We start from the raw sequence: 16177 nt of genomic DNA on the forward strand, positions 1-16177 counted from the left end.
TTTCTTTTTCATCTAACATCTGGCAGAGCGCAGCTCAGAACGATCCTTTTCATCGTCGTCTCTCGCTCCATGGACTCTAGCGAGCCGACTGCCGGCTCGAGTCAGTAGGGCAAACAGGTTTTATCAGCCGCCACCAGCCTTACACCAAACAAGGGTGAAGCTTGCAATTTAAGGTTATAATTATAATGCAATTAAATGCAAAGGTGCAATCAAGCTAGACGGCAAGGCACATCATGGCGGATGCGCACAGTTGCCAGACTGTTTGATCAGTGCTGCCAGACTGGCGGCTGGATCAAAGAACCGCCGAACTCTCCCAGTATAAAAGGCTCTGGGTCAGCCTAGCTCAGCAAAATGCTTTTGTTTGTATGAGAACTCGTGCATAGGAGGCACTTTCCAAAGCCACGCGCTCGTGCCCATGCCTTTGTCTGCACTGCTGATGTTTGTGCAGATGGAGTATCGGTGACAGTTTGCTCTGGGCCAGCGTGCTCTGGGCCGGCTTGCTAGAAAAGCGTCTAAGCTGAGACTGGCTGAAAGAAAACAGTGCAAAGGGAGGAGTGCGCGGGCGTCTTTAGACGCGGAGTCCTGCTTGGCTCGTACACTGGCTTCGGCAGTGCTTTCTTTCCCCGTCTCAGCTGAGACGCGGTTTCTAGCAAGTCGGCGCTGGTTTCAAGCTCACGTTCGTTTATTCTACACTTGAATATTGGCGTGACCAAAGCCTCACATGCGCAAAGTTTTCAGCCACCGAGAGCTAAACTTTTTCACTCTAACGACGCTAAAACGCTTAAATTAGACGTTTCGCATGTTTAGAGCAGACGACCACCGATAGGGGCTGTTTCGCGGCCTGTGGCTGGCCCCGAGATGCTCGCCTATTTAAACCAATGTATGGCCAAACTCTCCCAATAAACGACTCTGGGTTCCCCTAAAGCCCCTTCATGTTTCAAAAAGAGCGCATGCACGAGGCACGTGCAACGTGCAGCCCTTGGGAAGATCATGGCGGCACAGCGCAGCACTGAGCTAGATTTCAGACGCCACGTTCTTCCCAGAAGCGGCGCGCGACACGTGTCTCGAACATTTCCACAACAATGAATGGCGTCACTTTTCCCAGGATAGGCTTTAGGTTCCCCGAGAAATGCCGTGTGACCAGATCCTCGCGCTCTAAATCTGCGACCGGGCACTCTATGGCTCCGTCGTCGAATTGCCAGGCTTTGTGAGTATAGAGGAGGCTATGGTTGAGCATACAATTTCTGTTGCGTGTTTAATTACTGTGTTGTGATCAGCTGCACAGGAGCGTGCGTTTCACAACGCTTGTCCACGTGTGTACCGGTGCGGTGGTGTTCCTTTTATCTAGGCTCGCTTTATTCCTAGTATTTTGGTGCACACTTATGCCCTTTACTGTTGTACGTTTTCCCAACATCACTTTCTTGATTCATAAGTTTATATATTTTCTGGAATCACACTAAAAGTGTTCGCTCTAAAGATAGAATTGTTATTTTTTGATTCGGACACATATAGAAAAGTCCAATTATAAGCATTATGCCATATTTGTATTAATCAGAAATCTTTTGTTTTAAACTTTTTGCCAGCGTGGTACCAGAGATTGTATTTCAGATTGTCGTCATCTTTGTTAGGTCGGAAGACGTAACAAAGATGTATCACTACAAACCACTACCACTACAATTTATTAATATTGATCGCCCTCTTTTTTATACTGTGAGATAGCCTGTTCTGATGTGTGTTCGCATTGCGAAGAGAAAGCTTTTACTTTCGCTGATGATTACTCGAAATAGTGTACACATTTCTGTGCTGGCAGATCCTTCTTCAGTCGAATTTTGCTATTGTCATTCATTGCGGTATCACAGTATGGACACCGTGATTGATATTTTTTGACGTTGTTCTTCGCCTAACTTTCTACTTTCTTAAAAAAAAATTACGAAATCTTCATTTAAAAAGCAAATAAAGAAAAGAAATTGCTTCCTTATGCCTCCGCCCCCCTCCTGGATGCCTGGAAATTCATCGGACAGTCCTTATTTTTTAATTCGCGGTGAAACCCCTGGCAAAGGAGGCTATGCTTCGGCAATGTCCGGAGAAAGCCAATGTTGCTTGCGTCCCCATTATCGTCGGTGCATCGGTGCGCCGGAACAGGGGGAAACGGGCGCTCCACTTTCGACTGCATTGCGACGACGACGCTCGCGTGCGTGCGTCAAGTCGCAGCGGGGGGGCCCCCGAGGCCCAAACGGCCGACGTTCCGGGAAGCGCGCCCGCTCGCCAGTCCCATTTCTGCGCTGGTCGCCTCGCGTTCCCCCGTTCATTTTGAATGACTGCTATTCTACCCATCAATTAGCATACTATTCTCTCAGCTGCGGCGCCTTCCGTTCAGGCTGGGCCAAGCAACGAATGCATGCGAAAAAGAAAGAAAGAAAAAAAAAAATGCCGGGCCGAGCTGGTTTTGCTTTTGGGGCGAGTGACTGGAGAATTGGGAGCGAATGTTGTACCACTCACAAACCGCCGCTGCCACGATCGCGGTTATTTTGTCGCGAATTTAGTATTTTTCTCGGTGGTCTTCGGGCTCATTAATTCTTTCCAGGTGTAGATTCGGAACGATTTTCTTCTATACCACAAGTGTGTCCGTCCATTAGAGAAGCATCCATTGAAATGGTTGCTCAATCGTGCAAAATGATGAAGTAACGGGACTCGATGGAAACGCGGGAGCGCTGTTTGAACGGCTATAAAAGAAAACGAGGATGTCCTAGCGGTGCTACTAAGACACTAGAGAGTTTTAGAATAGGGGGCCCCAACGCCTTGGGGAACCCAACGCTTTGGGGTACCCAACGCAACGACACCTCACGCAGCGTGCTTATAGAATAGGGTTTGTGACGACGCAACGCGGCACGCTCGCCTTTTTCGCATGCAGCGCCATTGTGGACAACAAACGAACTTCTTAACAGTGAAAAATTATTAAAACGCAAAACTTTTGCGCTGAAACGACACTTTATCGTGGCTTGCGGTTCAAATAATAGGGAGGGTAACACCAGTTGGAGCGGCACAGCAAGACCCATCTGCCGACCATCTCTGAATCAGAAGATTTACTTTTCTGGTCACAAGAGAGTGCACGTCCCCAAATATCAGGCTATCATGTGCGCCAATAGAATTATCTGCGAACTCGACGGGTCATTCCCCGGTCACAGGCACGACGCTGGTTGGTGTAGCTTGCTTTTAGCCCATCCTGTAGCTGATGCAGCACGACAGTTATAGAGAGTTTTATAATAGGGGGTCCCGAAGCTTTGGGGCCCCAAAGAAGAAGGGGCCCAGCACTGCGCATGCGCAGAACCCAAACTCCGTTTGGGATCTTGGGTTGGCGCGTGCCCCCAACGTGAAATTCAAGAAATATCGTGGGGCCCCCAATTGCTTGGGGCCGGGTTGTGTCGGCAAACATGGCGGCGCCCTTTCCGCTCGCTTCGGAGCAAATTCGTCATGGTCGCTGCAGTATTAGCCAATTTCATTGCCAGTGAATAGTGCAACCGGCTTTCGCTTTGGTTTATCTCGCTCAAGTCACAAAGAATGAGCGGTGGGCTCGCCCCGTTTTAAAGATCGTACCTGATTCTGGCCGTTCCTAAGCCTAAACATACGTCGTAACTGTTGACATGGTAACGTATTGCTACTGCGTGGCTAAAAACTCGTCCACACAAAACCGTTTTTTTTTTTTTTTTTGTTACGTTATATTACGAAAAGTCACCGGGAAATCTGTGCTTCGTATTAAACTCTGCCAGCAGCAGGTCAACCCGGTCGCGGATGACCCGCGTGGAGTAATTCTTCCGATTGCTTCGGAGACGGAAGCCCTTTCGGCAATTGAAGTCCATCTCTTAGAATCCTGGATTGGGTTAGTGGCGTACACCTCGCGTAGCACATAAATGTCATCGTCGATCGAGAAGAGAACGCGCGCGAGAGCCTTCTCTTCCGCCATTTTCTTCTGGCCTTGGATCGGCCTCGACTCGTTCGGCCATCCCGCTTCGGGTGGAGCCGAAAAAATCCTATCCGTAGCGCTCTAATTTGGCGCTTGTTCTCGTAGTAGCATAGAAAGTTGAGCTAGCTGGTACTTAAGACATACCTAAAACAGCGCACAAGCACAGGAAGAAGATAACAAAACACAGGAAGGGGCGCTGACTCCCAACTTATGTATTGTGAAAGAAAGAAAAAGAGGAACCTTCAGTAGAGTAGACAGTTGGGCGAGTTGGTAGTTATTGAACATAGTGACAGTTGCGCACACAGGGACACGGACAGAGAAGAGGAACACGTAGACACGTGCGCTTGTCTGTCGTCTACGTGTTCCTCTTCTCTGTCCTTGTCCCTGTGTGCGCAACTGTCACTATGTTCAGGAACCTTCAGATATGAAGCCCACGTTGTTGTTCTGTCTTCTTTTTTCTCATACTTTTTTTTTTTGTCGTGACCTTATAATGTCAGTTTTCTCCTTTTCTACTGTAACTTAGTAATGTATCTGTTTTTCTTCTTTCTTTTTTTACCTTGTGGGTGCGCGTGGGGCTTCGTCTCTGAAGCTTTCTCTTTCTCTTTCTTTCACAATGCGTAAGTTCGGATTCAGCGCTCTTTCCTGTGTTCTATTTTCTTCCTCCTGCGCTCGTTCTCGAATATTTTGGGGTATGTTTCGTTCTCGAATTTTTTGGGCGTTCGTGTGCGCTTTGACCATCTGCAGCCGAAGATTTAGGCCTTCAACTATGCCGAGACTGACACGAATGCGAGCGCGCATACTCCGCGAGCAGCTGCACTCTTTAGATCTGAGCTGGAGCGACTTTGAAGCCTTGAAATACTTGTTCTCAAGATGCAGGTATCGTGCCACGAACGAAATCTACTCGGAGCCACGGAGTAGCAATACGTTGTCATGTCAACGGTTACCGCGTATGTTTAAGGCTTAGAAACGGCCAGAATCGGGGACGATCTTTAAAATGGGGCGAGCCCACCGCTCATTCTTTGTGATTCAAGCGAGATAAAGCGAAGCGAAAGGCGGTTGCACTATTCAGTGGCAATGAAATTGGCTAATACTGCAGCGACCATGAAGAATTTGCTCCGAAGCGAGTGGAAAGGCCGCCGCCATGTTGGCCGACGCAACCCGGCCCCAAGCGCCAACCCAAAGCCCCATACGGAGTTTGGGTTCTGCGCATGCGCATTGATGAGCCCCTATTTCTTTGGGGCCCCCAAGCTTTGGGGCCCCCTATTCTAAAACTCTCTACTGTTTCATAAAGTGTCGGGAGAATGGAAGGGGGGGATCCTCCATCCTCCGTCCTCGTCTCACGGTGTGCTCTCTGCCTTCGATGGTGCTTCGGATGCACAAAATCGGGGGCTTTCTAAACAGTGCTTGGGATTGGGCTAGTTGGTTATTGATTGTTTTGGTTAAACTGCCTTGCGAAGGTTTCACTGTATAAGTGTCGTCATTTGTAATCTTTGGCAGCGCAGTTTAATCGAAGCTTTCTAAACTTGTGCCCGAGCTGGTAATGAGTATGCGGGAGGACACGACTTGCCAACTGCATCAGACAGGTAAATCGGACATTCCGTTTTCTACATACTTAATTTTTATCATTACCACTGGCCCCCCATACAAACCTCTCCGTCTCTCTCTCTCGCTCTAAAACACACACATGCACATGAACACGCGCGCACGCACGCACACACACACACGCGCACGCACACACACGAGCATACGCGCACGGACGCACACACACACGCACACGCGCGCACGCGCCACTCGCGCATGCCGCGCACGCGCGCGCACACACACGCGCACGCACACACACATACGCGCACAAACGCACGCACACACACACGCACACGTGCCTGTGCACACGCACACACGCGCGCACGCGCACACATCCCTTTGCGAAAACTAAGACGTTTGAAATATACCATATTCTAATTTGAGTGTATTTGAAGTACAGTTCATAACTGCAAGTACACAAAAAATAGATGAAAATATACACTTCTTTTTTTTTTTACTTAGTACTAATATATATTTCTAAATACCTTTTTAAAATACCTTTATTTAATCTACATTTGAAGTTCCCCTCATGTGTTCTGAAATATGTAAATGCAAAATTAGTAGGCACAAAGTACCTTTCTCATAAATTTCTTAAAATATTTATTTATTTCATTCAAAATATACTCAAACAATAATAAAAATGCAAAAATCAATGATATGCGTAGAATACTCTTAAAATACCTGGAAATGGTAAATACTGTTGTGTTAGACTCTAAGTATTTTTTGACTGCAATACTTTGGTAGTTTGACTTTGACTGCCAAAGTATTGAAAAGCTCGCCTATCAGAAGTTCGTTTGAAGCAGATGTGGAGTACACTGAAGTGCCTAAATACAACATTTGAGTAGTTTGTCAATTGAGTTGTGCAGCATCGCACTGATAAATCAGCGCAGTTTATGTCATTGTTTAATTTTTTTCCATCAAGAACCCACCTGATGAGTTTCTTGCACACCAATCACAAACGGGGTTCGGGAACTACAACCACACACTTGCTGATGCTGGAAAGCTTCAGCAAGTGCTGTGAGCAGATATGTTTGGCGTGGTTGTGTTAGCACAATGTTAGTTCACTGAATGCGTATACTCACCATTGTACGTGATGTGAGTAGTGACTTTATGATAGTGACGTTAATGACCATATAAAATAGTCAACTAGTAAAGCAAAGCAAAATAACTATTTTAAAGTAAAGAAACTGCCTTGACTCGCCTCGTCCTGAGTGGTGCTACGCAGAGAAGCAGTAACATTTCTTCTAGGAGCCGTTTTTGTGGGTATCGTTTTAGCGGCTGCGCGGAAATATTATTATTTGTACCAATACTTATTAGTAGGAGATATCGTTCACGACCTTCAAAACACTGTTTCCCCTTTGACAGACTCCCGAGGAGAAGATTGGATACTTAGAACCTTAATAAGTGCAGAGGTGGTCACCGGCCAAATGATTACCTTCAATATGTAGGCTATATAAGGCTCTAGAGCAGTCAACGGGACAGTGATTCAGGTGTCCAGTGCGTCATGTGTTTGTGTTTGTGTTCTTTTCTTATGTGTAGTTGTGGGATGTATTTAGTATTGCCTTCGAATTCCACAAGGACACCGTTTGCTAACAAAATAAAAATTGCGTCGCCGGTTTTTGTTACACAATGGCATCTTGGGGGAAGGAATTACATTTTTGGTATATCTAAAATTGTTTTTGATTAATATTTATGATATATCTTGAATGTCTTACGCGCGTATTTCGAATGCAGACAAAATATTACAGAATGAATAAAAAATGAATATTCATATTCAATATATTTCAACTTCGTTTCAAGTACGACTTCTTTTTGCTAAGGGACGCACACCACACCACTCACGCACATACACACGCGTGCGTGCGCGCACGCCCGCACATACACGCGCACGCACACATGCACACGCGCATGCACACAGACGCGCACGACCGCACGCGCACGCTCGCACACGCACATACGCGCCTGTGTACACGCACACACACACACACACACGCGCACACGCGCAAGCACGCCTGCACCCATACACGCGCACGCACGCACGCACCCCTCAGCGACTGTTTGTAGGCCGATTGGACAGAAGTGATCCAACTTTTGCCTTTTTTCTCGTATATTTGGCGTACAGGCTTCCTGCTGCGTGTCACGGAACCGTGAACGGCTCGTTCACATTTTTGCGTCGACCGCGTTGCGCTGCGTTGCGTCGTACAGCACAGCGCCTTCCCATAGGGTCGTCGTAAGGATCGCCTTAGCAACAGCTCCACGCAGGCAGTCTTAACGCAGTCAAACGCAGTCAAACGCAACTGACTGAACCACCCTTTATACTTTGTTTTACCTCGAGTACAGATGCTGCCAACGCTACGAGCTGATGGGACCGATCAGACAGCGTCAAATGCGCAATATCGTGGTGTCCGTCATGTTTATGCGCGTACATACGTGTTCTATCATCGCTCCACTAATCAAACAGAAAAGGCCGAATGACTTGCGTTTCTGGCGCTGCTTGATTGGTCCCATAACCTCGCGGCAGCGTCTTACGCTCGAACGAAACGTAGTGAAAGTCCAAGTGGCTCGGTACACGTCGAAAATGAACACTCCGGGGTATTGGAGACACCTTGAAAGAGCCAGTAATTACCCGGTTTCCGACCCTTCCAGCGAAGGTCAAGCCCGAAACGAGTACGGTCTAGCAGGACCGTACTCGCCGTTCCACGTGAATTGGGAACACACGCCGTTCCCAATTCAAGCCACGAGATAAACGTAGCGCGCGGCATTCGCGACATTAACATCCACGCGCAGAGCTAAGCGCTTACCACTCTCTATGGTGAAAGCATTCACGTTTTTGTTTTTGACTATGTGAGCGCTCTTGTTCTGGCAGTGGATGGCATAGAAGGAATGACCTTCTATGCTTGATTGCCGTGCAAAACGTCCGTTTGTCCAAGAAACATATTTATAGTTCTCCCGATAAACGCCACGCCTAAAAAAATGTAGAAATTGTCGCGGCAATATTAGACGTTACGTGAGCGAAATACTGACGCGAGGCAACACCCCCCCCCCCCCCCCCCCCCCCAATCCATCTAGCTCTCTGTTTCATTCCAAAACGGCAAAGTCTGCACGTTTTCCTCAGCAATTGCTTTGCACTTCTCCCCCCACAGATTCAAAAAAAAAAAAAAAAAAGCAATTGAAAGAGCAGTTTACCCAAACGCGATAACCTCCCTCAATCCTCTGATCAGATATTGTAAGGCTATTAGCAAACGCTCGAGTGTTATCGTAAATCCTAAAAATCACCAATGCTGGGAAAAAAAAAAAAAATTACGCCATTAGCGCCGAGATGTTTCGGTGGCGTCCTTTTATGGTTTCCATCCGTGACGTCACGACTGGGATTGGCCTCGCCGTGACGTCACCAGTTCCTATCCTGGCTACTTACCATCAAGTGCGAGGACGAGTTCGGTGGTGTGTTTAAAAAGCACAGTGGAAGCTAGGGGCCATCGCAATCCGAAACTAACACCGTCAAAGTTGACAATCTGACAGTGCTCATATGCACATGGTTTGGCCAATCGTGGAAAGCTGACCGCAGCGACGCTATTGGTCGCGCACATCGCTAATAGGAAGTATTCACTGGCGGCCATAGCTGTGTGCGCGACTGCTGAGCGCGTGCTGACGGCGAGCTTCCACAGTTCTTTCGCCAAGTGCATTCTGCACCACCAAGATTGCCCGTCTTAGCAGCCTATTAACGTGAGCTTGTTCCGAGCATGCGCTCTAAACATCGCCCTCAAGTATGGCGTCCAGTGAATACTCCCTATTCTTTGTCTCATCTTAGCATGGACTATTGTTAGCCGCGCATGCTAAAACCGCGAGCTAGTTGCTTTGCATCAAGCCTCGGCAGCTGCACGAGCGCTCGTGCAGCGAATGCTCCAGTCAAGGAAGTCAAGAAGAGTCGCCCGCGCTTGTACAGCTTTCGCAGTTAGTCTATGCTAAGGTGAGACGAAGTATACCAATAATACGAACAAATATGGTGGAACGAGCGTCTGACTTGATCTCGCGACACATTTGCACGCACGCTGGCGTGAGTGAGACGAAAGGTGGGGCACACGCGTGAGACCGATTACTTCGGCAGTTCACGCCGAATGCTACCGAGTGGTGTACGGTGTATAGCCCCAGCCAATAAAGTCCATTGATACATTCTTTTACAAGTAACGACAACCAACAGCAATTACGAAGCATATTTGTCAAGAACATAATGGCGTCTTTCGGTTAATTCTGCCGCTGTGCGTCACCATTTGCTTCCTAAAACCTGCACCGTCACGCAATCGGTGTTTCAAAGAAAACGGTTGTACTTCCGGGAAGCACAAAGTATGCCTTTTATGTAGGAACTTTGCGAGCCACTTTTATGTCGAAGAGCATCCGCGGAGTCTTGCTACACTCGAAGATGGAAGCGTTGCACGGGCTGGTCTTTCTACAGAAGCCTATTTATAAATGCGCGCCGATACAGAGCAGTTTTCTACAGTCGCATGAAGAGAGCTTGTTTATTGGGAGTTTGGTGGCCTCGCACGCACCGACCGACGGAAAATGTCGCTCGGCCAGCATGACACTGGAGTCGTTTATCGTCGCTAGAAACGCGGGAAGAAATCAAGCACGGGCACTGAGGATTCCTTTTCTTTGGATCACGGAACTTAGGGGGCACTAGAAAGCAAACAGACAAACAAACACAGTTCGTGCTCTATTTTTTACCAAACCAACTATTTATACGTCCTTTCATTTTCTTACTGTTGCTGATACGTTATGGAAATGTCAAACGGCACAGATGCGGTCGGTAAGGTTTTACGTAGGTGTAAAACTGAAATAGAAAAAGGAAGATGAGTTTCAGAAAGACGGTATTCATCCGGAAAATCTGAACTCCCCTAATAAAGGAAGGTATGTATTGAGTGTGCACTAGCACTTTACTTGATTATAAGTAGGGCTGCGTGTTTTCGGATAAATCCGAAAAACTCCGAAAAACAGAAAAACACCCGCCGGTAAAATTTTGGTCAATTCGGATTTATCCGATAAACTCCAAATGTTTATGTGTCAATGTTTTTTTTTTTTTTTTTTTTTTTTTTTTTTTACAGTTTGATCAGCACAGAGTCAATGGTCCTGGGAAAATTCCACCATAATTATCTTTCAAAACTCGGACCGTTGTCAACAGGGGTCTTGCCGCTTGTCTCTTCAAGGTTGATTCAGAGCAACAGGTCGTTCGTTGTACATTCGTGTCACGACAAAAGCCACTGTTTTGGTTTCCGGTTTGGGCCATGCGATTTGTGATTTAGAGAAAGGAAAGGGTATGTATTGGTAACAGTGAAAGCTATGGACCATAGGGATTGTATAAAATTGGGAAGAGGGGCAGTTCAAACTCTCTATTACCTCCTTAACCACTCCACCTCACGCGGCCACGGGCTAGGTTGATGGAATAGGGTGGGATGACTACGAGCTTCCTAGCGACTACCTCCGGGAGTTTATTGATTTTAAGGCATCGGCGTTTATCAAAGTGCCACTTGTGTGTGACTTTTGTCGTGGATAAACAGCGCTACGTCTGTGTAACTTTTTGTCTGGTCCTCGTCTTTTCGAGCTGTTTTTAAATCCGATGGATAAATTAGTATTGCCAATGGCAATGGCACCAACGCCAAATTCAACTGAAAATATTTCAATTGATACAAGCGCGTCTTCTTTTTTTTTATCTGGAATACGTTTACATTCGGTTATTATTTATTTATTTATTTTAATAGGAAACACAGCGAAATTAAACTCCAAATTTCGGAGAATTGGGAATAAAAAAATATAAACGCCGATAAACTCCGAATCCTCCGCAAAAAATAAACTCCGAAAAACACCCTCCGAATTTGACGAAAAATAAACTCCGAAAACACGGAGCCCTAATTTTATAAGCGTTAGTGGAAAATATAGAAGCAAGTTATTAGGATTATCGGAATTACGTCCCATAGCGGGCGTTTATGTAACGTCTGTAGAACGCGCCTTCTAATAACCTTTTTTTTTTTTTTTTTTTTTTTTTTTTTTTTACGACGTTTCGATGCAGATGGCTGAATTTACGTGCTAAGTTCTATCTGTGCTCCTGAAGCGTCGCTATACTTCGTTTCAGCTTAAGTTCAGACGCAGCCGAAACTACGAGGTAACGGGAGCAATCAAGCAGCGTCAACAGCGCAAGTTATTAGGCTTTTTTTGTTTAGGATTCGTTTAGCGATGATAGAACACTTATAGCATGGACACCATGATGGTGCGCTTTTGACGCTTTGATTGGTACCATCAGCTCGTAGTGTCGTCTACATCTGGACACGGAGCGACATGAAGGGATTTTGTAACCCCGACTTATAAAATCGGCGTTTAAAGTTACCACGCCAGGATCTATAGACGTCATAGTCGAAACGACAGTTCCGTGACATGATCATAAAGTCGGGGGTGCAGTCTCCCAGGCACAACGCAGGCCTTAAAACACGCCTGTAACCTAGCAGCAGTCTTTACTCAGCACAGTGTGCAACTCGCTAGACGATAACCGCACGTTAGAGTTAAAAAAATAAAAGAAACATTAAAACGCCTCAGTGAAAGGGGCAAGCGTAATACCCTCTCCCCACCAAATGTCTCGAAAAAAGTTATATAACCAAAAAAAAAAAAAAAAAAAGACAACTCGCAGTTTTTCGAGTTAGCGACAAATCACTGGAGTCAAGGCAGTCGAGGGCGTCCAGCCACTCGTTGACCAGGAAGAACGATGTCCGACTTCGAAAATACTTTATTGAAGAACACATTCGATAAAATACACCGACACAGAAAAAGACGAAGGATTACGCACGAAGAGCAAAGGAAGTGTAATGAAGGCAGTTATGACCCAACATTATCGATATCAACGTCATGAGTGAGGACATCGGGAGCTGCAGAACAATCCCTGCGTGATTTCCACCAGCCGACAATATTGGGCTGCATAACGTGCTGCTCGATCTTCTGGTGCATGCGGTCGCACAGGAGGCAGAGGTCGTCTTCTGCTGGCACTAGTTCGTACCGGGCCTTCCACGCCATGTAGCTGTTGTAGCGATCGAAGTTCTTGGAGATGTGAAGGAGCGCATCGATGATTTCGAAGGCGCTAGCAGCATTAGTCGTGTCGTAGAAGGAGTTCGGCGGCAGGCGGGCGCTGATGTCCCGCCGGCCAAAATACACGGGAAGGATATCGTACTTGAACGCATCGTAGATAATCTCGGTTGGATCTTCGAAGCATGCGGAGCTTTCCATGACAAAAAGAAAGTGAAACTCGTGCTGCAGACTGCTCAGGCACCCGTCCCAGACGCCACAATGGTCTGCTCCGCACTTCCTGTACACATGGGTCTCGACCGCCTTGATTACCTCCTTGGTGTAATCCTCGCTGCTGCTGCTCTTGTCGACGATGTTGTCGTCTACCCTCAAGGCCGGTTCGCAGTCACTCAGGAGCCACACGGCAAGGCGACTCTTTTGTTTCCACAGGGCCTGGAAGTCTGCGGGGACGGACGAAACCTGCTTGCTAGTAAAACTCATGTACGGAAGTACTATGTCGCTGTCGGCCCGGTAGCTCATGGTCCAGTTGAACTGAGATGAGACGAGATCCAAGGCAGGCGGCAAGTTGAGTGGCGCACGATCTCGCGTCCAGAAGACCCACGGTTGCAGCTGGTGGCGGGAATGCGGCAAGCTGTGCTCATCCATGTTACTGGCTGCGAATACGAGCACGTCACTTGTTTCCAGGTACGAGTGATCTTTGGTGACGTAGCAAAGCCGACGCCCTGGCTTCTGAGGACACCAGCGTGTGGGAAGCTGGCCCTTGACGAGGAGGCGAGTTTCTTCCGGCCGGTGAAAGTCAGGGCTGAACCAAATCAGAATCCGAGGGGCGGCAAGCTCCTTACCTTGAGGTCGCTCCCGCCATGTCTTCCACTGGTGCAGTTCCGCTGGGATGTAGTTTGAGGGCGGGATGTGCTTCCTCGCTAATTCCACTATGAGCGGCACTAGCGTGAAGAGCAGAAGGGCACCAATAATGGAGACGACGATGTAGCACCGGTTGCGGGGTACACTCCAGATGCTGCTCCAGGCAGACCTCGCTCCGCGTATTTGTATTTCAAATGGCTCCATTACTCTTGGGTGTTCACACTACCACGGAGCACTCTTCAGTGAAGAGCCTGCAATTGACGTACAAAGAATTGAAAGTGACCTTGGCAGGCTAACATGCGAATTTCAATGCGTTCAAAAACGCCACGACGACAAAAACGTACGCGTCGCATCTAGTCATAAAAAAAAGTTGTGTGCGCGTGGGTACGCTAGACAAGCACAGGCACACGCACACTTTTCAGGACGACGTTTACTTACTTCAATTGTGCGAAAATGGGAGCGACTATGAGAGTGCATTTTGAATTGGTCCCACCCCTGCCTCGAGTATCTTGAAGTGACGCGTAAAACTGAGGCATTCAGAGACAGGGAATCTGGGAGTCAATTTAAACATGAGATATCGACAAAACAACAACGACAACAACATATATATCATAATGACAGCGTAAACGAAATCCTCATCTGAAGAATAAACTTTAAAATAGTTCATTGTCGAAGGTGCTTCTAAACTTCCAAGCCGAACACTGTTTGCAATGAGATGGGTAACCCGAAAGTAAGCGTCGAATACAGACCTGCGACTGCAGTCTACCAAAGCCAGGATAAAATACACGGGGTGTTTCCTGCGTGGGTCTCTTTTGAATAGTCGGGTTCAAGTTAAGATTGCGCCAGAAGTTCCTCCCACACTCGCATTACCGCCAGTCACTGTTCCACCGCGACGCAAAAATAGTCCGCTGCCAAGCCGCAGCCAGAAAAACGTCGCGTTGACGTCACATACCCTATCATAGCTACTGCCTTCATGGCTGGTCCGCAAAGGGATTCGTTGCCGCAGCTTGTACTTGGTGGTGTGTATTTGGTGCATTCTTAACATGCATTCGATGATAGCACTTAGCTGCGATAATCATTGTTTGAAAGAGCGACGTGATGAATTACGATTGCTTAGTCAGTATGGTGAATAAACAATACATTTTTCGGGGTCAACGTAGAGAAGGGATGAAGTAGAACGTCATATGCAGCGTTGAATGTAAAAAAGTTGCAACGTGTGCGGTGCGGCGTTGTCTGAGCAATTGGCGACGAGCGCGACCGAAAGCGTCGCTGTGGTCGGCCTTCCACGATTGGCCGAACGCTGACTTATGACGTCGCAAAGGGTATATCATCGACGGAAATAAGAGGAATGAAAGAACTTTAATATTGACGGTGTGGGAAGTGTTCCTTTGAGAGCGCAATGATTTCAAGCTTCCACCACGCTATTTACAAACCCCATCGAACTTGTTGTTTGCAAAGTAATGACGTCACAAGGGGGAACCGTAGGAGGGCGCCACCATAACTTCTCGCCGCTAATATACAATATGTCAGCAACTTAGCCAAGCAGTGCTGCGTAGAAAGGGTTTGATTTATGCGAATCACTGAGTGTCTCTTTGAAGATGACTTCACATATGAGCACATGAGCTGAACCGATAAAGTGGGCTCTTGATAAAGTTTGGAAACCTAATTGCAACCTTCAGTGCCACTAAAAGTAATAGGTTAATTTCGTAATATTGCGGAACGATTATACCTTTGTTCCTTGGGCACACTTAACTGCAGTTACGCTAAGCCACAGTTATCACACAATACATCATTCTGCGGCTATGTAGTCAAAGCTATGAGCGCACGTGCGCTTGAGCATCTTGAGCACCCCTCAAACTAGTGCACGCGCACTCTTCACTTCTGAAATAGCTGTCCGACAGTATTAGCCACGCCGGTCGTGGTATTAGCGGCGAGATGTTTCGGTGGCGCCCTCGTTCGGTTACCTTTCGTGACGTCATCACCTTGTGAACAACAAGTTGGATGGTGTTTGTAATGGGCATGGCGGAAGCCTGAAATCATAGCGCTCTCAAAATAGCACTGCCAACACCGTCAAAATTGAAGTTCCTACATTCCTCTTATTTCCGTCGATGAGACATCTTTATTGATAGAAAAAATGAAAACGTAAAATGTAAGGCCCCCAAAGAAAAAAACAAAACAAAACAAAAAAACACGCACAGACAAAACGAAGCACAAAAAATCTGGTAGTCATGTACTTGCGTCCAGCAGTAGAAACCAGTCAGACTGTACAGCTTCTGCCGCGTAAACGCTGCGTAGTTGAGCCATTCGTTCCATACAAAGTGACTCGGTTGTACAGGTGGTTCAGAATTTCGATCAACCATTCTGCATTTTCACAAGCTGTGGAGGCCTACAAGCACGAATAAGTCGCAAGAAATAATTTTATCCTTAAAGAAAAGGAAGGAAGCGAATATTTTGGTCTGTGATGTCGAGGTCTCTTTTAGTGTTCGTTGAAGAACGTCCCAGAAGAAGAAGGCATCACTGTAGTAAATAAAGCGGAGTTCTATCGTTTCGCATCCCCAACTTTCTTGGACATCAACGCTTTGCTAAATGCACTAAAATAAAAATTTCAACTGAGCAGGAGCAAATATCATCGCAATGTTCACCGGGAACATTTTAGATGACAGTCATAAAATATTAACACACAGTCATTAAACTTTTGGACGCGTATGGTCTTAA

At 46.9% G+C, this 16177-nt stretch overlaps 1 protein-coding gene across 1 annotated transcript; it reads right to left on the reverse strand.

Moving 5' to 3' along the window:
• Window positions 1–12290: 12290 nt before the first annotated feature.
• Window positions 12291–14394, reverse strand: LOC8052544 (alpha-(1,3)-fucosyltransferase C-like). The gene is made up of 2 exons (XM_002434250.5): window positions 14212–14394; window positions 12291–13713 (listed from the first exon to the last, which is right to left on the reverse strand). The coding sequence occupies exon 2, from the start codon at window positions 13664–13666 to the stop codon at window positions 12398–12400; it is 1269 nt and encodes a 422-aa protein (XP_002434295.4). The 5' UTR covers window positions 13667–13713; window positions 14212–14394; the 3' UTR covers window positions 12291–12397.
• Window positions 14395–16177: the final 1783 nt, after the last annotated feature.

This window comes from Ixodes scapularis, unplaced genomic scaffold, assembly GCF_016920785.2.
Source record: "Ixodes scapularis isolate PalLabHiFi unplaced genomic scaffold, ASM1692078v2 PGA_scaffold9__187_contigs__length_104089568, whole genome shotgun sequence".
Lineage (NCBI taxonomy): Eukaryota > Metazoa > Arthropoda > Arachnida > Ixodida > Ixodidae > Ixodes > Ixodes scapularis.